The 25884-nt window shown below is 41.2% G+C and overlaps 2 protein-coding genes across 2 annotated transcripts; one reads left to right on the plus strand and one right to left on the minus strand.

Moving 5' to 3' along the window:
- Positions 1 to 4532: 4532 nt before the first annotated feature.
- HO133_003081 (uncharacterized protein) lies at positions 4533 to 5967 on the minus strand (the record flags this gene model as incomplete). The annotated part of the gene is made up of 2 exons (XM_037294005.1): positions 4533 to 5450; positions 5503 to 5967. 2 exons carry the CDS (start codon positions 5965 to 5967, stop codon positions 4533 to 4535), a joined length of 1383 nt encoding a protein of 460 aa, XP_037150083.1.
- A 6040-nt stretch (positions 5968 to 12007) lies between these two features.
- On the plus strand, positions 12008 to 25486 carry HO133_003082 (uncharacterized protein; the record flags this gene model as incomplete). Its single annotated transcript, XM_037294006.1, has 10 exons — positions 12008 to 12066; positions 12132 to 12167; positions 12220 to 12265; positions 12326 to 21835; positions 22461 to 22549; positions 22731 to 22746; positions 22809 to 22866; positions 22926 to 23581; positions 23639 to 25414; positions 25469 to 25486. 10 exons carry the CDS (start codon positions 12008 to 12010, stop codon positions 25484 to 25486), a joined length of 12264 nt encoding a protein of 4087 aa, XP_037150084.1.
- Between the last annotated feature and the right edge of the window lie 398 nt (positions 25487 to 25884).

Genomic DNA, 25884 nt, shown 5'->3' on the forward strand with positions numbered 1-25884 from the left:
TTCGCTTAGTATATATAGGCTTAAATATCAACGCTAGTAACTTAAAATTGGTTTTTTTCAAATTTTTACGAAATTTTTATATTAAAAGATATATTATATAATACTACTAGCCTATTCGAGACTTAGTAAAAAAAATATATATATATATATATTATTATAACCATTATAAAACGGTTATAGAACGATTATAAAACTATAACCGTAGTAGATTCTAAGGGAAGAGGTCTTTGGTTTACGACGGTTGTAAAACGGTTGTAAATCGGTTATAAATCGGTTATAGAACGGTTTTCTAACTAGCATAGAACCGTTATAATACCGTTTCATAACCGTAATACGCTAGTTCTGAAACTTTACAAACGGGCAGGACGGTAGTCTTATAATTATTAAAGCGTAAAGAATTCAAATATTACTTATTAAAGTTCGCTCGATAGTCGAATAGTTCTAATTAAAAAATATATATATATTATTTAATTTTAGAATAACTTTTTGATTTTCTATTATAATTTTAATTTTTTTTTTAAAATTTTAAAACGAAATATAGGCTTTTAGATAAAAAAAGAATTATAAGATTTTATCTTATAATTATTAAAGCGTAAAGAATTCAAATATCGCTTATTAAATTTCGCTTATTAAAGATCGCTTATCTATTTACTCGATAGTTCTAATTTAAAAAAAATAATTATAAATTTAATTTATAAACCTTTACTTATATAATAGAATAAGATAAAGCTAAGTTAAAAAATCTTAAATTTATATATAATATAATTAATTATAAAATTAGAGTTAACTACGTCTTTTAATTAATATTCGTAAATATTAAAATCTTTTATTCTACTTTTAATTCTTTAATAACTTTACTATTTTCTATTAAATCTTTTAGATTTTTTTTTAAATTATAGAATATAGATTACGCGATTTAAAAATTGAAAAATTTAATCTTATAATTATTAGACGATAAGAAGTACGCTACGTAACGAGGTGGAATAGGATTTTCTTTAGAGGTTAAACTCCGCTCTAAACCTCACCCCGTTACGTAGCGTAAATTAAGAAGTTTAAATATTACTTATTAAAGTTCGCTCGATAATTCTAATTTAAAAAAGATATATATTATTTAAATCTAAAATAGCTTTTTTATTTTCTAATAAAATATTTCGATATTTTTATTTAAATTATAGAGCGTAAATTATATAATTTAATATCTTAGAATTTTTAAAATTTAGTCTTATAATTATCTATTAGTAAAGAATTTAAATATCGCTTATTAAAGTTCGCTTATTAAATTTACTCGATAGTTCTAATTTAAAAAAATAGATTATAAATTTAATTTATAGATTTAAACTTATTAGTATATATAAAAGAATAAGGTAGAGCTAAGCTTGAAAATCTTGAATTTGTATGTGCAGCCAATTATCAATTTGAGTTCTATACGCTTTTTGATTAGACCGACTGAGTTAGCCCGATAGCCCTCTCGCGCTTTTCTTATTAAAAATTTATATATAGAAGTTTTATACTTTGAAGTACTTAGCTTGCGATATATATAGTTACTTTATAATTCCTTAAATTATAAAGCTCGCTTTACGCTTTCTAACGCTATAAAAATTATAAAGTTTAATTTACTATTAATAGATTAAATAAATATTTAAATATAATAGTTATAGTAGTTATATTAGATATATTCGAGATCGAATAATAATTCTTTCATCTATTTATATAACTATTATTCTTTTACTACTCTATTAATTCTATTAATTTTACTAATATAAATATAATTATCTTTGATACCCCTCGCCTAAAGATTACTTAACGTTTTAGATATATATACCCCTTTTACTCGCCTCTTAGAGCCCCTATTAACGCCCTTAGATTATTTCTCGGCGAATTCGCTATTACTAGTAATCGAGGCCGTAAGCGAGCTTAATAGTTATTTACTACTACTTATAAACGCGTTAGAAAACCCTTAAAAAGAGTCTAAATAAATATATTCTTCTTTATATACTTTTCTTAAGCTAGCGATAAATAAGTTAAACTAATATTTAAATATTATAGTTATATTAAACGCGTCTAGAATCGAATAATAATCCTTTTATCTATTTATATAATTATTCTTCTTTTATTATTCTATTAATTCTATTAATTCTATTAATTCTATTAATTCTATTAATTCTATTAATTCTATTAATTCTATTAATTCTATTAATATAAATATATTTACCCTCGATACTCTCGCACTTAATTAAATAAGAGAAGAATCTATAATAAGCGAATACGAAGAATATTATGAAGAATATTATGAAGATAATTATTAGTAATAATAATATAATAGATCTACTCTTTATAATCTTATATTAATTTACTTAATTAATATAAGAGAAGTTAATATAGTAAGCGAATATAGAGAATACTATAGAGAAATTAAGCGGTAATAAAACTCTTAATATTAAGAATACGACTTAGCTCTCTAAGATCCTACGTTATATACTCTCTATAATTCTATATTAAATTATTATTTAATAAGCGAAGAATATTACTATAACTTAATCTATTATCTCTATTATATTAATATAATATATTATTATAATAATATTATAAGAGAAGAATCTACTACAATAATTATAGTTAATTAGATCTCTATAGAAGAAATATCGTAAGAGGAGAAACTATAATAGATAAATATAAAGAATACTATAGAGAATACTACGGAGAATACTACGGAGAATACTATGAAGAATACTGCGAAGAAATCAAGCGGTAATAAGATTATTATCGTTAAGAACACGGCTTAGCTCTTTAAGATCTTATATTATATACTCTCTACGATTTTATATTAAATTATTACTTAGTAAGCGAAGAATACTATTATAATTTAATTTATTATTTCTACTATATTAATATAGTATATTACTATAATAATGTTATAAGAGAAGAATTTACTATAACGATTATAGCTAATTAAGTCTCTATAGAAGAAATATCGAATAATATATATTTAAATAAATTAAAATCGTTCGATATCTTACTCTAATAGCTATTTTATTATTCGAAAGATTTTACTACGATAGAAGATAATATGAAATTTACACCACTAATTAATATATTATCTTTATTTCTTTTCGATATTTTAATACTTCTTATTATAAAAATATAGTCTTTCTATATTTTTTATAGGTAATTATTATAAATTAATTCTTTATACTCGATATATCTTTCTAATTAGATCTTAGCGCGTCTCTCTTCGTATATATATATCTATATATAGATTAAAAACGTATGATAAGCGATTAGAGTTCGATTTAACTTAGAACTAAGACTAAAATTCGATTTAACTTAGAAAAATTCAACTTTATAAATTTAATTTATAGGCCTTTACTTATCTATTATAATAACTTAATATTATAATTATAAAATCTAAGAAGAGTATTCGAGTTCTAGATTTTTATATTAATAAAAAAATTAAGTGAAAATCTTATATTAAGAATATTAAAGCGAAGATAATCTTATAATATAAAGCGTTATCTATAATTATTATATTTATTTAAGAAATTATACTTAATAAGATAAGATAGATATATAACGTTATAATAAGACTAATAATAATCTATATAATAGCGATATAATATATATTAAAAGAATTAAAAGATATCTAAAAAACGTATATAAGATATTTAAAAACGATTTAAAATAGCTATTTAAAAAGAATTATAGAAATATATAAAGTAATTAATATACGCGTTTTAGAGATAAAGATTTCTTAAATATAAATTATTTTAAATAAGATAATTTTTAGAAGTTAGACTATAAGAGAAATATATTTAATAATTAAAAAGAATAATTTTTATATTAAAAGAAAGATAAGAAAGAAATAAATAAATAAAGATATAAAATAAAAGAGATTTTAATAGAAAAATAGAAATTATAGAGTTTAAAGATTATAGAGCTCGCTAATTAAAATTTAATAATAAATATAAATATAAATTTAATATACTCGAAAGATATAAAAGTTAATAAGAGATTAAAAAAATAAGAAATAGATATTATATTAAGATTACTATTAATTAAAGATTTTTAAATAAATGAGAATATTAATATAACGAAGAGAATTAGAATCGAATTAAAGATTTCTCTATTAAAAATTAATTAAAGTTAAAAGTTTTACTCTTATTTAGATATATATAATTTTTTATATATATATTTTTTTATATAAGTAGATTATTTTTTAATTTTTTATAGTAATATATATAATTAAAGAAAGTAAATATTAAGTATATTTTAATATTCTATTTAAAATAGATAAATAAAAGATAAATCTTAATAAGAGAATTAAGTATATAACGTTAAGTATTTTCTTAATAGATAAAGATATCTAAGTTCTAGATATTTTCTTAATAGGTAAGGGTATATAAATTCTATAAGGTAAGGGTAGGTAAGTTCCGTAAATATTTCCATGACATCAAACGCATATAGCAGAATGACACGCGTTTTTCTATTAGCAAGTTGCAGGGAATCAGATGCGTCCAAGGATTCCAATAATGCACCTACGCTCCAACTGTTTGTGGCGGTGGACGTGTGCCCTGTAGTTCGCCATCATCGCTGCTACTCGTATCGGGCATTTCGTCAAGTATCTTGTCCATTTCCGCGTTAGACAGTCGTCTCTTTCGGGGAGGACTTCGCAGATGTGGGGAATAGGATAGCTTAGGCTGTTCACAAGGATCACGAGCTGAATCGGGCATAGAAAAGCCCCGGCTATCTGTCTGATCAGCCTGGCGTTCGAAATGATTCCGCAGTGGGGTCCGAGCAAAGGCTCCAGGCGGGTGGTAACCAGAATTCCCCGGACTCGACATAAATAGCAAGGTCTCCACAGCGTCCTTTTCGACTTCGGCTTGCTGGCTTGGGGTTCGAATCTTGGACTGTCCTTTTGGTGGGGGGGTTATAGGCGCTGAGTTAGTACCAAGATTGTCCGTACGAAGCGGTGGAGGTTGCTTCTTCTTTGCGTCTGAGCGCCGTGGCGTGCGGGCAACGATATTTGCCGGTGGGGCCAACGAAGGGCCAACGGTAGGTGCCTCAACGGGTCGTGAGGCACCACTTGCTTCGTGGTCCCGCCAGAAGGACTCGTAGGCAGCGCCAACTTTGCTTGGGCGCGAAGTGGAGTCAAACGTTCCATGCTGTCGATGTTTAGAAATATGTTCAGCAGTGGTTACGCTGTCTCGGGGCGAGGGATGCGCATAATCTGGAGTTGCTGCAGCCCGCTCGGAAAGCTGTATGGATGTCGGTGCATCTGCAGGAAAATAGGCTGGAAGATGACGATCGTACAACCGGTGCGCATTAGAGACTGTAGAAACGGGTGAAGCTTGATTTGATGTCATACTCTCGAGCTCGCTGATATTATGTGATTGCCAGCCATTCTGCACTTTGACCATGGCATACGACAAACGGGTTCGTAATTGATTGGACAACTAATGATTATTAGGTGTGTCTACATTAGTCGTTTTGCGAGAGATCACGGACCTCGCCAATCTGTGAATTTCGAGACGTCCCACTGCTATTTCTTGAATGCCCATACTGGCTTGACTCGACTGGACTAGCCGGTAGACTGGATTCTGAAGGCTTGACTTCTCCATTTGCCATGCGCTTCGGCGCGCTCGGGTGGACTTTGTCAAGTGCATGATCTGTTACTAGCCCATCAATGTTCTCGTCTTGGTCCACGGAGGATACGTCAGGCTCCACTAGATAAAGTCTGTCAGTGTCTTCCTGGCTTGACTTATTCGATAACGAGGTCGAGCGGGTCATCGCGTTGTGAGGACTGATGATGTCGAGATCACCAGCTGCATTGGGCCGAAGTTGTGATTTATGGCAACTCAAAGAACCAGAAGATGCCTGGGAGGTTGACGGAGATCGTGCATTCGTTACAAGGTTAGTGCGCCTGGTATGAGGCTCCTGCGATGCTTGCCCTGCATTCATATAAGTTGCCATTTTTGAGAGCATGTGCCGGTACTGCTGACCTTCATGCGGGCTGTGAGCCATGAACAGCGCGTAGACAGACGAGTTTTGACCAGACACGGCACAGCAGTTTACCAGAGCTTATATGACACTTCTGATGATATCCAAACGCGGTGAATAGATATCGACAGGTGTGAACGCACGGTAGCACATATGCCACGGATAGATCTGGACTAACGTGTAGAATGTCGCGAGCGTAGCAAGTCAAATATTCCGAGTACAAAGGCGCGTAAATGGAGTATTGGTGAAGGTGGGAGAGATATGTGCAACGATGAGTGGGTTACGACTGCGGGCCATATTTTCGCGCTTGGTGCGCCATCACGTGTACTTCACACATGAAACTCTACTTTGAATAAGCTAAGTGCACGAGTTGGACAACATGGTAGCCAAGAAGGTAATCATTTGGCCAGAACGAATGATATAGATGACAGGTTATTGACCCCGAGGCTCTGTATTCCTGACGGACAGAGTCATCGAGCACAATATGGAGTACACCTTAACTCCTCGCTAAAAGCATCCAGTATCACGAATATCATGCTTCATCTCTATCCTTTGCCACCCACACATGCCGATCGTCCAAAGTCCCGTACGTATGTGAGGTTGCTGAAGAATCTTCTTCCCTCCGACTATTGCTTTCATCCCATTGCTGGGCCTCCTCAGAATCTTCATGCATTTTACCTACATTACCTGGCTCATCATCGCCGTCACCGATTGCGAAGTCTGAGCCAGACGCTGGGTCGATTCTCGCCGGCTCGAAGCCTTCGCGCACGACTTCTCCTTCATTCTCGTCCTCGTAAGTTCGACTAAGGGAGCGTCAGACACTGTTCTTGTAATTTCAAGCCTAGACTTACATGTAGTGTTTGGTGTCATCCTCGTTCCATGCAGAACCCCCTTCTTTCCTAGCTCTGACGCGCTCAGTCTCCTCAGCTTCCGTGTCTTCGACCATTAGATCAATTAGCTGACTCCTACCCGACCTGGCGGAGTGAGATGATGAAGATTCTTCTCGGAGCATTCCATCCAAAAGTGGGGCTCGAGACCGCGATTTGGACTTGCCTTTATCAAGGTCCTTCTGAATGTTGCTGGCTCGTCGTTCTCGATTCGCCTTTGTTGGCTGCAAGAGATTTCTATTGGTCGACGTGGTAATGAGTCCAGGGTCGGCGCCGAGCCACCTGTCGGCGGCTGGCACATGAGCAGTTATGACCGGGTACTACGCTCTTTTCAGTAGCTGAGGGTTGTGACAAGATAGAGGGAGACAGCCTACATTCCAGTCTCCGAACTCCAAAGCTTTAGCGGTGGTAAAAAGCCTTTCGTCCTCTGCGTCAAGCTTCGCTTCATCAGCTTCATCGATTCCGGTATCTTCGTGTAGGTCTCTTCCACGCTTAGAAGTACTCATAGTCGCTGCTCGACTCGGTCCTCCGCTGCCACCAAGGAGAGGCGTTCTACTATTAATTTCTCCGGGTTTTGGTATCCAGTATTTGCCCTTGCCGCCTCTTTCATATCTCATTCCTTCCATCATTCGAGCGGTACGTGACTCCGACTCCTCGTGTGCAAGAACATTGTCTCCACTGTCAAATACCCTATACTCATAATGTCTGCCACCAAAAGTCTCTTTCGTGTCTTCAATCAGATCTCGTATACCAAAAGCGTCTCGCATGGCATATTTGACTGGCATACGGGCCGCAGAAATGGTGACATCCGCATAGTCTTGCCAAGAGAAAGCATACCAGTGAGCAACGGCGAAAAGAGGCATCTCGCAACAAATTAGAGCGTCCTGTATAGCAGCTGCGAGGTTGTCTGGCGTATATCCAGGAACATTGTTCGGTATTGCTCCCGCGAACTGTAGTATTGACAAGAAGAACCCTTGCCAGTAAGAGGCGAAGATTATCAACTTGATGCAGAGGAATTTGGGGACAGGTCTAAATGGTTGTAGGTCCTGCGACATGCAGACCCAGAACATCGCGAGTGAGTACAAACTCAGGGTAACGGAAACGTTGTACAGTATGCCACTCCACAGATACCCCGAAGTCAGTCCAATGTAGCCCTCCTGGTATGTACCGGTAGCTTTCATGACTATTGTCGCCAAACCCAATATAGGCTTTAGCCAAGCATACTGTAGGATGCCACGCTTGATTGCCAAAAATGTATGAGGATCAGAGATGTCCACTTTGGCAAGACAATGATTGAGTGGCCAGGGGTGATGAACAGGCTGCCTCCCATACATCATGATGATGAGAGAGCGTTCGCCTCCAAGAAAGTTGATGAGAAGTTGGAAAAATGTGTATATGGTGAATGCCTAAAGGCATTGGTTAGTCGAGTAATTTGAATCTTCAGGGTTTAGCAGGCAATACCTCGTATATGTCACGTAATGGATCCAGAAAAAAAGCGGCATCCTGAGACATTATACTGGCCCATGACGAGGCAGAGTATATGGGAACCCTGGCTCAAAGTGAGTTGCTAGCTTCATTGCGAGACATATTCACGTACATCAGCAGAATGCGAATTACGTATCGTTGTAGCAATGGCTTCCTGTAGTTTTTCCTACGAACTTCATCAACACACGCATCGCTCTAAGATGTGTATCCGCTACGAACGTTTGTAGCCATACTGATCTGGGATCGAAGAATGTTAGCTAAGCGATCTAGTCCGAGAGGAAACACAACAGAATCCGATGTGCTCAGACGTGTCATACAGGAAAGACAGCAACGAGGCAACAAGAGACGCGACTCCGCAGACAATCACAGTAGCCTTGGTCAACTTCGAGCCTGTGCCACCGCCGGATGCTCCGCCAGGCATTTCGAGGTCTCAACGTTCAAAAGTTGAAGAATTGAAGCTGGCACGAGGACTCAACGGAAGCTTCGAGGTGGCGTGCACATCAAAAAGATTAGCAGCAATGATTCAATGACTATCAACCGTGTCTCCGTAGCTGGCATTCAGCGACCCTGGATGGTTGATTGAGAGCGTGTTTAAGTTCACGTCAAATATCACATGCCTGAAGGCAGCCACTTTAGTGTTAGTTAGCGGTAGATTAAAGTACCCTTTAAAGTTTAAACAAGCTACACAAACAGCCGCTGGAGCTTATCATAACCGCTATCATCTGCATTAAAGTAAGGTCGGCAGGGGAGTTTTCGTAATGGTTCATATAGACTAGTTACATACTCATATATACCCGGAAATACTCGATACCTGATAATGCCCGGTCTTAAATTCTGTTGAAATTCGGATCACGTGACTCTTGGCGGTCACGTGATACGCCTTAGCGTGTCCGTATCTAGTCGCTCTTTTCTTCTATAGAACTCTATAGTTAATATAACTAAGTGTCCTACCTTTATATTTTAATATATTATTTAATTTTAGAATAACTTTTTCATTTTCTATTAAATTTTTAAGATTTTTTATTTAAATTATAGAACGTAATATAAACTTTTAGATAAAAGAATAATTATTAAATTTAGTCTTATAGATATTTAAGAGTAAAGAATTTAAATATCGCTTATTAAAGTTCGCTCGACAGCTCTAATTAAAAGAAATAATTATAAATTTAATTTATAAACCTTTACTCGTACTTATATAAATACGTTAGTAATAATAGATTTACGTAAGTTATATTAGATAATTTAATAGATTAATTTTTAACTTAAGTAAATTTAATCGAGTAATAAACTTATAAATAGATTATAGAGTTAAAATATTAGATTTTACGTAATAAAGAAAGTAAGTATATCTTTAATAAAAGTAGTTATAGATATAAATAAAAGATATTTCTTTAAATAATAATAGTTAATTAATTCTTTAAGGCTATTAAAGAAACGAAATTAAAGAAAATAGCGATACGCTAAGTTACGCTAGACTTAAAACGTAATATAATAGTTTAAATTAGCGAATATAAATATATTACTTAAATTCTATAAACTAATTATTTTTACTTTAATTAAAATATCTTACTCTTTTTAATATTAATATATATAAAAGAATAAGATAGAACTAAGTTATAAAATCTTAAATTTATATATATAGTTAATTATAAATTCGTTAGATCTACGCTTTTTAATTAAATCGACTAAGTTATCGCGAGTAAATAAATTAGTATTCGTAATTATTAAAATCTCTTACTCTACTTTTAATCCTTTAATAACTTTACTATTTTCTATTAAAATTTTAAGATTATTTTTTTAAATTATAGAGCGAAGATTACGCTTTTAAACAATCTAAAATTTTTATACTTTTATCTTATAATTATTAAAGTTCGCTTATTAAAGTTCGCTCGATAGTCTTAATTAAAAAATAAATAAATTTTATTTAATTTTAGAATAACTTTTTTATTTTCTATTAAAATTTCAAAATTTTTCTTTTAAATTATAAAATATAATATAGGCTTTTAAATAAATAAAGAATTATTAAATTTAGTTTTATAAATATTTTAAGATAAAGAGTTTTAATATCGCTTATTAAAAACTTATATACTTTTTTAAAAATACTCTTTAATATAAGCTTAGATAGTTGAGTAATAATAATTTTAATAAATTTTAAAACTATTTCTCTTCGTCCTCGATTTAAATCTATAAATCTCTCTCTCTAAAAAATTATAAAATCGTAAAATCGTAAAAATCGTAAAATTAATATAAATTATAAAAAATAAAAAATAAAAATAAAAAATAAAAAATATAAATAAATTATAATAGATATTAAAATTAATTTATTAATTAGATCTAAATTAGTTTAAAATTAATTAATTCTTTAAAAAACTTATTACTAATATAACTTCTCTTCTTTCTTCTTTTTAATTTTTTTTCTATTATTTCTATTAATTATAAAGCGTAGTTTAAGCTTTTAAATAAAAATAAAAATATTAAATTTAGTCTTATAAGTCTTTAAAGATAAGGAATTTTAATATCGCTTATTAAAAACTTATTTACTCTATTTAAAATACTTTTTAATATAAGCTTAAATAATCGAATATTAATAATTTTAATAAAATTTAAAACTATTCTATATTATTCTCGATTTAAATCTATTAATTTCCCTTATTAAAAAATTCTAAAATTCTAAAATTTTAAAATTTTAAAATTCTAATAATTATAAAATTATAAAAATTCTATAAACTATAATAATAATAATAATTATAATAATTATAATTAATATAATAATAATTATTATTATAAAAATACTATAATAGATTTTAAAATTATCTTCTTATTAATTAAATCTAAATTAATTTAGAGTTAATTAATTTTTTAGAAATATATTATTAATATAACTTCTCTTTTTTCTATTAAAATTTTATTATTTTTTAAATTAATTATAGAACTTATTTAACGCTTTCTAATAATTTAAAATTTATAAAATTTAATTCTATAGTTCTAAGTAAATCTTAGATTAAAGTATTTTCACTCTTCGAGAGTTAAATTCCATCTCGAAATTAGATTTAAAGATTAATTACTTTTTATAAATTTAATTTATAAGTTTAAACTTATATCTTAACTATTAAGATTATTCTTAATCTTTTTATTCTTTAAAGTCTTTAAACTAATTTTAGAGTTTTATAATAATTTCTTAATTTTAAAACGATATTATAACGATTTAAATATATAAAACGTATTTGAAATATTATACTTATTTTAATTTAATACGTTTTTTAATTTAATACGTTTTTTAATTAATACGTACTAAAATATATAATCGTTAATAACTCAATTCATTTTTTATTCTTTATCGTTTAAAGGCGGAGATGGCCTACTAATACGTCGCAATAAAACAACCGTATATTTACCGTACATATACAGTAAAAGAAGGCCGCTGCTGCTCGCTAAGATATGTACGAGGGGCCAGCCGGTCCGTAGCGCCGGCAGAAAGTTCCCCAAGCACCATGATTGCCTTAAGTAAAGATACACCCTACCGGCGTTCATTCATCTAGCATACCATCGTGCTTTGAATGGTATTCCAGAGGTAATTCGACCACATGTACCCCATACAGTAACAATGAACCTGGCAGCGTCTGGCCAAAGCTTCACGAGGCATGGGCGGGCATACTCTGACTGCGCGATCGTTGAATCTCCATGAAGGTCGATTCAATTGGTGCGTAGGATCAATGTCGAAAGATATTTGGAAGACATTTGAAGTAAAGCTAACTAGTACGACAGGGTCTTCCTCTTCTGGTATATCGTCTCCTCTGCATTGTAAGTGCTCACGCCCAACATTTGAAGAACTGAGATTTGACTTCCTCTGCAGAGCTATCTTGTTCCTCTTCTATTTCAATCGCCTCTTCGCTAGTTTTGTCTCATGTGGGATCAGAGCATATACCTGGCACCGTTATCGTGTGTACATTGATATTCAGGCGCTTCAGTTCTCACTTCTGGCGGGTCGCATATTTTTCAAAGGCTTGCGCTACCACGGTCAAAACGAGTCCATTTTAATCCATGATGGCTATATCACATGGAGATATTGGCTACGTCATGTCCAGGAGCTTGACTGCAAGAACTCGAATGGAGGATCTAAGGCACCTGCGCCCTCAGATAACGACTCTAATCCCGCTGATGGAGGAAGGACTAACGGAGGGGCAGAGGAGAATGGCGGGAATGGAAGGTCTCGGCGGCTGCCCTGCAGAGTGCTTGTGAAAAGTCGAGGTGTAGAATGGTTCATCTACAATCGGAGCCCAGCGTATGACGCCATCCTTCAAAGCATGAAAAGTCAAGAAGAATTGGACCACACCAGGGCTAGTCCCTCGGCCCAAAGGCCGGCGGAAACAAGCAAGCCGGATTCGACCCCCAAGGACCGCAGCAGCGCTGACTCGTTCCATGAAGAGGACGCGCTCTCATCGGTTGAGGAAAAGGAGGAAAAGGAGGGCCAAGATGATGACACTGTTGCTGATTCGGATTCGAAATCAATAATTACCGACAGCTCTGCTCATTATTCGACTACGACATCTAGCGCGCTGCCCGGTTTACTGCATATGCTTCCAGTTGGAATTGAATGTAACAAAGGCGCTGTTGTAATGGGAAACCGGAACACGCGTTCGATCCTCACCGCCAAGTTTGACAGCGCCGCTGGGCAAATCGACGCTCGGACTTCTGGAGCTGTTGATCAGTACAAACAGGTGTTTGATTTCGCCTTCTTTCATCCCGTGATTGAGTTCAAGCACAATAAAGACTTCACGGAGTCGCAGACGAGCGAAGGAGCTAAATTTCTTTCGAGGAGCAGTAGAGCGTTCGAGGAAAAAACCCAATGGTTTAGACGTGTAGATCACAGGAGGCGATTTCGCGACATTTGGATCTCATTTCGTGACCTTTTGCCTTATCACAGAGGTTCTGTGGAGTCACTGACTCATCCGCACCCAAAGTCAGGCGGCGCTCACAAATCGAGTGACGACGATGCTGGCGTCTTCGGGCAGAATCGGTGGCTGGGACTTACTCGATATCTGGACGATGATGATGACCTGATCGAACAGGAACGTTGGAAAGCAATCGACTATGGCGCATTTCCTACTATCGTTGACTCGCCGCAAATTTCGATGAGTATTTATTGGGATGTTCCTGGTCTGGTTCCGCACCTAGAGAGTAATCGTAATCCTCCACCTGGGTTCGAGACAGACATCAATGGGGACACTCCCCCTGACTGGGGTATAGAGCTGAAGGTTCGAGGGGGGATTATTAGCTACGGTCCGTGGGCTGATAGACAGCGTGCGGATTTGCAGGCAGTATTCTTTCCGACGCTCTACAAAGATGCTGTCCCCGCCGCAAAGCTACGACCCGGACAGCCTCGAGTTAGCACTGTGCTGAAAGTTGTGCTCGAGATAGAGGAACAGACTACACTCCGAGTGCCAACGCGAGAAGATTCCAAAGACTGGAAATGGAAAGGACGTACAGTCGCCTCAAGTGCGGCGGAGGCCAAACGAAAGAAAATGAAAGGCCATGCCAAGACCAATAAGGGCATGAAAGCGAGCCTTTCTCCGGAAGCACGCCCTTTTGGCTGGCTAGACATCAAAGTCCTGCCTGATTCAACAGTCAGTTTCGCTATGGATCTAGTGGCCAGTTCCAGTGGATACATGAATCACGTCGATTTAGATCTCAAAGGAGTTGAAATGTCGTCAAGTGTCAATCACGGCCTGCTTTGGCGGTCCCAGTCGCAGGTCGTATCCTGTGATCTTTCCAATCCTTTGCGCTGGAATGCTTTGCGTCAGTGGCACGTGGATATTAAAGGCAATGGCTTAGAGCTATTTATGCTCCGTGATCATATGTTCTTGTTGACTGACCTCGTCAACGACTGGACTTCCGGTCCTCTGGGAGAGTTTCATACCTTCGTTCCGTTCGAATACTCCATTAGTCTACGTTTCGCTGATTTCAAGTTATATCTCAATGCTAATGATTCAAACATAGTCAACAACCCATCAGATCTCGATGACAACACTTTCGTTATCGTTTGGGGTCAGAAACTGAAAGCTGATCTCGTGATTCCCTCGAAGAATTTCCGTCCTGCAAAAAATCGAGTAACGTTTAACATTGAGGCTACGGACGGAGGATTCGAGCTTCGGACCCCACCGCGCAATACGCAGCACACCTACCTAGATAGTCCAGATGTCGCCACTCTGAAGGATCTCAAGATAGATGGATCGTATAATTACTTCACCACTACGTCACCCAGCTTGACGGACATTCTTCTCCTAAATGTGCTTGGTGTAGCGCCCCAGTTTGATCTGTATGGTTTCCTGATACGATACCTCATGAAGATCAAAGACAACTACTTCGGCGACGACATACATTTTCGCACTTTAGAAGAGTATCAGAGTCAGATCAATACAACCGAAGGAAAGAATTTGGATGATCCAGCTTCTGGACAGCACAGCCGCCTCAGCAACGACCTAGATGTTATTCTGGGTGTTGCTGCAGAGGATTCATGTGTCCTTCTCCCCGCCCATCTCTACTCGTCCGAAAGGAATGTTAGGCTCGAGATCCCATCGATAGTCGCGGACCTTCGTATCACAAATTATTACATGGATCTTGCCATCACGTTTAGCCCTATTGCAATCTCGCACACGTCTCTTTTTGGCCTTCGCCAACCCGATCCTGAAGCCTATTCGAGTACACAAGTGTTCATTGATGGTCTTGAGGTCTTTGGTCATCGACTGTTCGGCTTGCCTCCTACTGAGCCAACATATGTCTGCAATTGGGACTTTGACATTGGATACGTACGAGGTGAATGTACGGTCGACTTCTTGCACTGTCTCTCAATGGCACTCAGATGTTTCACCTTGTCGTTCGACGACGCTGAGAATGCCCTGCCCCCTCTGAATCCACCAACAATACACGACGCTACATTTTTGCGTGCTCGAGTACGACCGATCCTCGTTGGACTACGGATCGACCAAACGGCCTTCCTTCTGAGTACTCAAGAGGTGAAATTTGAATACAATGACTGGGCCAGGTCACAGTTCTCCGATCGCTTGTACGTCCTTGTGCCAGATTTGGCTCTGAGTGTAATGGATGCACATGGGGTCTCAGTCGACCGAGGCCTCCAGAAATCCGTCGCCAATACTCATGCATACGTGAAATTGACATTGGAAATGAGTAAAGTCAAGCGTAAGCTGAACTTCAATGCGGACCGTCAGCTGCAACAAAACCACATTGCCCTGCACGATTCAAGAACACGTCGAGTTCCGTGGCTGGTCCTCGAACAGGACCCACCTGGTGCTTCGAGCAGTCGACCGACAAAGCATAGGCCACCCGCAATGACGTTTCCCTCCATGCCCGAACCAGTATCAACACCAGTTGATATGACGGCTGATGAAGATTCCACAATATCGGGCACAGGCTTGTCGACAAAAGCGTCTAGCCGTAGAGTTTCATTCCTAAGCACAGCCTCGTCAAGACAAGGCATGGTTGGTAAACGCGATAGTGGCAATAGAACATTGCATCGCCAGGAACGGCATGCAAGGAGTCCGCATTTACGCTCCCAGGGCACGGAATATCATCCCACAGTCGAAAGCCGGGTGAGTAAGGAAGCTATTTCACCCCTAGGACAGCAAGACTCTCACATCGACTCTTCAGTGAAGCAAGCTTATTTCGCTCGCTCGGGGCTGGCTTTCAGTAGTCCGTACAGACAACCATATTTCCCTCTCCTTGCGGTACAACCAGACATTAGCGATGTACCAATTTCGCCGAAGCACTTGCCCTTTGACGCATTCGTGACCGATAGCAATGCGTCGAACATTCCGAGGCCTCACATCTCCGATCAAGGGACGGAACAGTCCAGCTTCATGGTGAATTTAGGCCGAGGCGTTCAGACTTTGTGTACACCTAAAGCACTTCTGGTGGTGACTCAGTTGCTTGCACGGTTTCAGACTACCGACGTAGTGGCCCTTTTAGACACTTTGCAGCTTGATGCAATGACAGACGTTTTGAGTGCCGAAGCAAAATGCACGGAAGGCGTCCACATCTCGGACGTCAGGATCTTTGTGCCTTCGGTAGGTGTGAGATTTATCAGCACAAACAACAGCAAGCCAAATGATCCCAAGCGCAATGAGCGTTACGATGTGATCCTAGAGAACCTTGCTGTGACCGCAAGATCCTCCGAAAACTTCTCTAACATCTCGCCGTCTTCCCTGGGTTCTCAATCTTCCTTCCACATAGTCCTTGATAAAATGATCTGCTCAGCGAGGGAATCCAGGAGCAACAACGCAGAAGATCAAGCCATCATAAGCCTTTCTATTCGGGACCCAGTGGCGTGGATGTGGCGTGGCACGAGCTCAGCTGCTGAATTGCAGTTCCGGACCCTTGAGATAGAGAGCGCAAGCAGGAAAGTCAATTACATCTCATCGCTAGTCCAGCAGACTTTAGTCATGTCCGAGGACTTCGTCCAGCGTTTCAGGAAGATCGAGACCGAGCGAAAGTCCCGCCTTCGGCTACTGGTGCTACTACTTACTGTTGAGGGAAAAGATGTCCCAGATCCGCCATTCCTGACTAGGGCTTCATCTGTATTGCGTAGCGCGTCTCACCATCTTAGGACTAGCGACTCCTGGAAAATGATGTCTCGTCTTCGCTATCTACATTGTTGTCTGCCAGCTCATTCTCGAGACAAGATCCACGCGCAATGTGTCCATAAATTGGCTTCGTGCCCGGAGGATGCTGGAAGTCGGGTCATCGCGAGCTTCGACCACTGGCGTACGTGGGACTTGGCGCATGTACGATCAAGTCTCTTGATGCAAAAAGTGTTCGGTCAGTTGTTGACTCCACCTGCACGAGAGCTCCAAATGCCGGTGCCTACCAAAGCTACTCTTCGGGCAGGAGCTATCCAGATCCTTGTCGAGCCAGGGCCGAGTCAAAATAAAGTGGCCTTCGATGAACTTATCATCGGCGCTGCTCTACACCAACCCAATATACCCCAAGGTGTCTCTTCTACGTTGCAGCCGTCACCTTCGACAAGGTCAACGATTCAAGTACACTGTGCCAAGGTCGCCGTCCGTCTACATTGGGCTTTGTTGGAGCTTATTGAAGACCTGATAGAAACTATCCAAATTACACAGATCCCATATCGGAAGAACACAAGCAGCCTTGAAGCAGCTTCTCGTTTACCACCCCAAGACTCGTGCTTGCACCTTGCAGTGTCCTCCGACGTCAGCATTCTCACTTTGGATTCGAATAATCTTAATATAATATCGCTCTGCCAAGGCCTCCGCGTCTCCATCGTCTCCTTGCAAGAGGGCGCTGACTCGAGAATATCGCTATTAAGTGTACTCGTGGATGCCGATGCAGCGACCTCGGAGATCCAGCGTCGGTCTACGAAGTTGACTCTATACAAGCTGCGACAGCCAAAAGTCTTTGGCTCTAAAGATGGCGCAATAGACAGAACCGCCGAGAAACCGTGGAAAGTTGTTGGCTCCGGCGAAGACGTGACTTTCTCAATTTTGGCGAATCCGTTAGAGCTGATCGAGGTTGCCGACAGCGTCTTGAAACACGAAGTGGCACACATCACCCAATGGGCGAAATCTCTACAGCTTGCTAGTTCTCCTGTCCAATCGAAATTCGCCCACCAACATCCTGAGGGCCTTCTCCAAGTCCATGTCGCTTTGTCCCTTGACTCTTATCTGATAAGTCTTAATATGTTGCCATCTTTGACGTATCAAATTCGTGGTGAAGGAGCTCGCACTTCGCTCAGATCAGCGCTGCGTGGAAGATATGACTCTGTACTTGATATCGATCTCAAGCAGCATTTCCACATCTTCAAATCCTCGGTGAACGATCTGTCGAATGAGCTGTCCACTTTGCACATGCCCCCGGTCAACGTTCGTCTTAGTATTAATCTAGACCCAAGCCAGAGGTCAGTGGTATTCAGTGCTCTGGTGGAAAGCATTGTCTTTAATGCATCGGCTGTGCATGCCATACTCACTACTGTCAATCGACCGGAAATGGCCAGCCTTGGAGAGAACATAAGGGAGGGTGCCTCGTCAATTCAAGATCGTTGTAAGCAAATCTTCGGCACAACGAAGTCTCGCAATGAAATCTTGTCAACGGAGCCATTTCTGTACAATGGGTATGTTACTTTATTGAGTCTGGCAGTACAAGCCAATACATCAGACGCTTTGTCTGCTGCACCGGGAGCCCAATTGCAGATAACGATGGGCCGTATATCACTAAAAACAACGAACAGAAATTTGGGCCATGGAGCCGTAATGAGGTTTCCCGAAGCGGAGGTTCAATTCAAGGGCATACAGCTGAAGCTCTTGCGCTTTGATAATGACGAAGTACGTGCGTGTGGTAATGTAGCAATTGGGGCTGTCATGAGAAGCACGTCGAAGCCAAATGACCAAGGTGAATTCGTCCGTGCCTTCCAAATCCAAAGTAGCAGCCTCCAGATCAATGTGTATACCGACACCGCTTCTGTTGCAGTGGCCATACTTGCTAATCTGCAAGATACCCTCAAGACTGTGGATTTGTCACATGAAGTCCAAAATCTGAGAAGGTTGAGGCATGCAAGACTGCGCAGGAATGCTGCAGATCATGGTACTGTCCGGAAAGACGAACGTCATGGTAATGCGGAAAGGGCTGCTCTTTTCAGTTCGATGTATTCTTTGGAGATGACAAACATTTGTGTCGCGTGGAAGATCGGAAGCTCTATTCCCATTTCTCCAGGTCGGGAGCCTGAGGATCTTATCCTTTCCTTCGCCAAAATTGACCTTTCCACCAAGAAGGACAATGCGGCTCGCCTGCTCATTCAGGACTTTCAGCTGCAAATGGTCCCTCATTCAAAATCATCGACGGTTCGATCCCAAAACTCAGCCCTTCTGCCAGAAGTAGTCTTCAACGTGGCCTACGTATCCACAGGACAAGACCGCAGACTAGCGTTCCAAGCTGCCGGCAAATCACTGGACCTTCGGCTAACATCCCATTTCATTCTGCCGGCGAGCGATCTGCGACGTTCCATTGCCTTGTCAATTCAGCAAGTGCGAACAGCGACGTCCGATTGGAATGCATCTGCTACTACGGGTGGCGGTCAGAGAAAGGCGTTGTTGAGCGACAAAAAGCTTGCTTCACTTCTTGTAGATGCCGATTTTGCAGGTGCCGTGGTATTTGTACAAGGCCGAAGCCTTGTAGACGCCCATTCACTGGCTCTCAATGTCCTTCGAGGCGTGCGGCTTCCACAGCACGGTCGTTACAATCAATTCACCCCAGACAATGCAAACAACAGCAGTACAACCCTGCGCGCGCCTGGGATCGCCTTTAAGGTCGAGTATCGAAACGGAGGGCCCAATGATCAATCTCTCAATGCGGAAATGAAGATCGATGCATCTTCAAATATCTTGTATCCGACCGTTGTGCCTTTGATCATGGAAATTTCATCAAGTATCAAGGACGTCGTTGGAGACTCTGGCGTACAAGAACAGGCGGCCAAGCCTAGCCTCCCTCAGCCGAAGTTCCTTGGCGATGAGAGACTCCGCGGCGCAGATCCCGTTGCCATTTTTGGTAATTGCAAACTCAACTTGGGTCTTCGCATCTGCGGGCAGGAATTCAGCCTAAGCTGCCAGCCTATTGCACGTGTTGCAGCGACTGCACGTTTCGATGATATCTATATCACTGTCAATACTGTCCAGTCAAATGAGCACGGGAGATTCTTTACGGTGTCTGCTGCTTTTACTAGGCTACATGCATCTGTACAGCATGTCTACTCGCGAGAGTCAACCGGCAATTTCGAGGTCAATTCGATTGTCGTGTCTTTAATGAACAGCAAGCACGTTAGCAACGCCAATGGCATTTCTGCAATTCTCAACATCAGCCCGATGAAAGCACAGGTCAACGCGAAACAGTCACAGGACTTCTTGCTGTTCCGAGAAATATGGGTGCCTCCAGAGATCCGACGATCTGCTTCCGCTGCTGCGCCGGTGCCGGCATCAGAATCTCAGGCCTTCATTGTGCAACGCTACCAGCACATCGCTGCGGCGGGTGCGTTCCCCTGGAACGCCACTGTCTCCATTGCTGAGCTCGACGTTCAGCTGGATCTGGGACAGTCGCTCGGTAAATCTGCTTTCATCATCACCGGCTTCTGGATCTCGTCCAAGAAGACGTCAGATTGGGAGCAGAATTTATGTATAGGGTTCGAAAAGGTGGCAATTAACAGCACTGGCAGAATGAGTGGCTTCGTCGAACTGCAAAATTTCAGGGTTCGCACATCAATACAATGGCCGATTGTAGAAAGGGCGCACAATCAGACGCCTTTGGTACAAGCTTCTCTGGCCTTTGATGGTCTGCGAGTCAAGGCTTCGTTCGACTATCAGGTCTTCTTGATCGCAGATATCACTATTTTCGAGTTCCTCATGTACAACGTCAGGGACCTCCAGCACGTCGGCCGTGACAGACTGGTCGGCGTTCTTGATGGGAACAAAGTGCAGGTATTTTGCACCACGACCAGCGCTTCACAAGCCATTGCTTTATACCAAGCGTTTCAGCGACTATATCAGGAAAAGTTAACGGCGTATGAGACATCTCTTAGAGACATTGAGAAGTTCCTGCGTCGAAAATCTTCTATCAACCCATTGGCTATGCGTGCAGCTGTAAAGAGGCAAGGGGAGACTGGCGCAGAAGTCAACAGATCGCCCCTGCGGCTGCAAACCAATGTGGTAGTGACGCTCAAGTCAGTCAACATTGGAGCTTTCCCCAGCACCTTCGTCGACAGTCAAATCCTCAAATTGGAAGCGTTCGATGCTTCAGCTCGCTTTGCGGTTGTCCTAGAAGACGAAAAGATCCATTCCACCCTTGGCATGACACTGGGGCAACTTCGCGTCGCACTCGCGAACGTCACTCGGGCTAGCGTTCCGAAGATATTGGGTGAAGTCTCGATGGTAGACGTTGTGGCCTCTGCAACAAATTCGGGGGGTGGTACCATTCTAAAAGTGCCAAAAGTGGTAGCGAGTATGGAGACATGGCAGAGCCCTGAATCGACCCACATCGATTACATATTCAAAAGCTCTTTTCAAGGCAAGGTCGATGTGGGCTGGAACTACTCGCGGATTAGCTACATTCGAGGTATGTGGACCAGTCACGCCCGTTCATTGGCACAGCGCCTAGGGAAACCTCTACCACAGTCCGCTGTCCAAATAACAGGCGGACCTCGGCTCGAAGGAGAAGATGAAAGTCGGAGACCTGGTGAGGGCGAACAAGAGAAAATTACAGCAGTTGTCAATGTGCCTCAATCGAAGTATCAGTACACAGCTCTACAGCCACCTATCATTGAGACACCGCAGTTGAGGGATATGGGCGAAGCGACGCCACCGCTGGAGTGGATTGGACTTCATAGAGAGAGGTTACCAAACCTGACTCACCAGATAGTCATCGTGACACTTCTAGAAGTAGCCAAGGAAGTGGATGACGCTTACTCGAAAATTTTGGGCTCCTCGTAGCCCGCGTGAGTGGGTAAGAAAGCATTGATCAGGAGTCTTCAGTGTGTCCATCAGGAAAAAACAGAAAAAAAGAACAAAAAAAGAACAAAAAAAGGGGTTCCTGGCCTTTGCTGGAGCGCAAGAAGAGTTCTTTGGAGTTTGAGCTTTCGCTTTTTGACTACTAGATAGATACCCCTGCATACAATAGCACTTTGTTTGTACCATAGCGGGACGATGTGGACAATCACATAGAATGAATGACCAATATTTTAGAACCTTTACTTTGTTTCTCGCCCTATGACTCATGGGAACGGAGTGGTGTGACTGTCGAAGACAAATCCCACAGTTGAGTCTCATCTCTGACAATCCCGGCATGACTCTTTTCACTCTTAAAGTACCTTAGTCTTTGCCTTCACTAGCGCACAAATATCAAGCGAGGGCGGGGCAAAATTTTAGTGTGAGCTTGTTAATCAAATTATCCCACAGTTACCTTCTTCAAAACCCCCCTCACCTTTCAACATCACCGCAAAATACATTCCCCAACTTTTACATCCTCTGCTTCCTCCGCCGAAGCTCTCGACGTTGTTCGAGATATTCAGCGCCACAGGTCGAGCGAGCCCTCGATCCTTCACAGCGGGGTAATACCTCATACACAAATATCGAAGCCGTTCAGAAGAAATCCGCCAAGATGGTCAAGTAAGTCGTTCCAAAACACGAAGTAGACAAAGGGTATCAAGATGCTCTCTCCACAGCCTTGTAAGCTGTTGGACTGCTGCAACGCTTCACCTGCAGCTTTGACGCGCAAAACTCCCACCAGATCTCTCCCACTTCCCATCAGCGTATCAGAACTTTATGGCTAACACTATAATTTACACAGCTTTACCGTGGAAGAGGTATACACAAAGTCGAGATTGTATAGCTGGGATCTTTGGCAGGATGGCTAACAGTTCCCAAGATCCGTGCGCTCATGGACAAGCCGGCAAATATCCGAAACATGTCGGTCATTGCCCATGGTAGGCCTCCATCTTCACGCTTTTTTGTTCAACTCTCCATTAACCACGCATTTTGATAGTCGACCACGGAAAATCCACCCTTACCGATTCCCTAGTCCAGCGCGCCGGTATTATCTCCGCCGCCAAAGCAGGGGAGCAGCGTTTTACGGATACCCGCAAGGATGAGCAGGATCGATGCATTACCATCAAGTCAACTGCCATCTCCCTTTACTCCCATATGGCCGATGAGGATGATCTAAAGGATATCCCTCAAAAGGTCGAGGGAAACGATTTCCTGATCAACTTGATTGATTCACCCGGCCACGTTGATTTCTCTTCTGAAGTTACTGCTGCTCTCCGTGTCACCGACGGTGCTCTCGTTGTGGTCGACTGTGTCGAAGGTGTGTGCGTCCAAACCGAGACCGTCCTTCGACAGGCCCTTGGTGAGCGTATCAAACCTGTTTGTATTGTCAACAAGGTCGACCGCGCCCTTCTTGAGCTCCAGGTCTCGAAAGAGGACTTGTACCAATCCTTTTCAAGAACCATCGAGTCCGTCAACGTGGTCATTTCCACATACTTTGACAAAGCACTTGGAGATGTTCAGGTCCAGCCGTATCAGGGCACTGTGGCTTTCGGGTCCGGTCTTCACGGATGGGGTTTCACTGTCCGCCAATTCGCCGTCAAATATGCCAAGAAATTCGGTGTGGACAAGTCCAAGATGATGGAGCGTCTATGGGTATGTATCAGACAGACCCTTTATATGGCCTCATGATGAAGCTAACGGTTACTACAGGGCGACAACTACTTCAACCCAAAGACCAAGAAATGGACCAAAGTTGGGGAGCACGAAGGCCAACCTCTAGAGCGTGCCTTCAATCAATTTATCCTGGACCCAATTTTTAAGATCTTCGGCGCTATCATGAACTTCAAGAAGGACGAGATCCCAACTCTGTTGGCGAAGCTCGAAATCAAGCTTTCTGGTGAAGAGAAAGATTTGGAGGGCAAGCAGCTTCTCAAAGTCGTCATGCGCAAATTCTTGCCTGCTGCAGACGCTCTCCTGGAGATGATGGTTATTCACCTGCCGTCTCCCGTGACTGCCCAGAAATACCGGGCGGCAACACTCTACGAAGGTCCTTCTGATGATGAGTCGTGTATTGGCATTCGAGACTGCGATCCCAAGGCCCCACTCATGCTTTACGTTTCAAAGATGGTTCCGACCTCTGACAAGGGTCGTTTCTATGCCTTTGGACGTGTTTTCTCCGGCACAGTGAGATCTGGCTTGAAAGTCCGTATCCAAGGCCCCAACTACATCCCTGGTAAAAAGGAGGACTTGTTCATCAAGGCCATTCAACGCACCATTCTCATGATGGGCCGCAACATTGAGCCAATTGAAGACGTTCCAGCTGGTAACATTCTTGGATTGGTCGGTGTAGACCAGTTCCTGCTCAAGTCTGGTACTCTCACAACATCGGAGACCGCCCACAACCTCAGAGTCATGAAGTTCTCTGTTTCACCTGTAGTGCAGCGATCCGTGGAAGTGAAGAACGCCAATGATCTGCCAAAGCTTGTGGAAGGTCTCAAGCGCCTTTCGAAGTCAGACCCCTGCGTCCTAGCCTTCATCAATGAGGCAGGTGAGCACATTGTAGCTGGTGCTGGAGAATTGCATCTGGAGATTTGCCTCAAAGATCTGGAAGAAGATCATGCCGGTATCCCTCTCCGTGTCTCAGATCCTGTCGTGTCCTACCGTGAATCTGTCGGTGGAGTTTCAAGTATGACAGCCTTATCGAAGTCGCCAAATAAGCACAATCGTCTGTATGTCACGGCACAGCCATTGGAGGAAGAGGTCTCCAGAGACATCGAGTCTGGCAAAATCAGTCCCCGTGACGATATCAAGGCTCGTGCTCGTGTTTTGGCCGATGACCATGGCTGGGACGTTACGGATGCACGAAAGATTTGGTGTTTCGGACCTGAGACGACTGGCGCCAATTTGCTCGTTGATCAAACCAAAGCTGTGCAATACCTGAACGAAATCAAGGATTCCGTCGTCTCCGGCTTCCAATGGGCGACGAAGGAAGGTCCTGTTGCTGAGGAGCCTATGCGCTCGGTCCGTTTCAATATTATGGACGTCACACTACACGCTGACGCTATCCACCGTGGTGGTGGGCAGCTGATTCCTACTACCCGGCGTGTGCTATACGCTGCAGCTCTCCTTGCCGAGCCTGGTATCCTTGAGCCCGTTTACTTGGTTGAGATTCAGGTCCCCGAGCAAGCCATGGGCGGTATCTATGGTGTGCTTACCCGAAGACGAGGCCACGTCTTCTCAGAAGAGCAGCGACCCGGAACACCTCTTTTCAATGTCAAGGCCTACTTGCCCGTCAATGAATCTTTCGGCTTCACCGCTGACTTGCGCTCGCATACTGGTGGGCAGGCCTTCCCTCAATGCGTGTTCGACCATTGGCAGATCTTACCTGGTGGTTCGCCTCTTGATCCGTCCACAAAGCCAGGTCAGATTGTGCAGACGATGCGAAAGAGAAAGGGTATCAAGGAAGTCGTGCCTGGTGTTGAGAACGTAAGTCAATCTCCAACCCTTGTCGACCACCTTCTGGCTAACGCTTTTTGGCAGTACTACGACAAGCTATAGAGAGCGCGCATCATGGGCCATACACTTAGATCAAAAGTCATATGCGCATATGCGTGAGCGTTTCCGCGCCCACATGAGATTCGCCATGGTTACGAATTCGAGGAAACGATTCATGTCAACGAGGAAGCGAACTGTGCTTTTGAGGTATTAGAGAAGTTGGAAGTTTTTGAATTTTCTTCGAGATTTGGTGCGAGAGTCCAGCTCATGCAGGAACAATGTATATAGCTTGGGCTTGAATTGAAAAGTCCGCATCAAATCTGTGCTCTTGTCAAGTGATGTAATTGCATTATACGTGTAGCCCGATATTCTTCACAGAGACAGGTAAACGTAGCGATAAAAGCAGTATACCCCTATATTCTTACGGCGGACAACGGCTGACACTACGACAAAACTACTTT

Source organism: Letharia lupina, assembly GCF_014066315.1.
Source record: "Letharia lupina isolate WasteWater1 chromosome Unknown contig_16, whole genome shotgun sequence".
Lineage (NCBI taxonomy): Eukaryota > Fungi > Ascomycota > Lecanoromycetes > Lecanorales > Parmeliaceae > Letharia > Letharia lupina.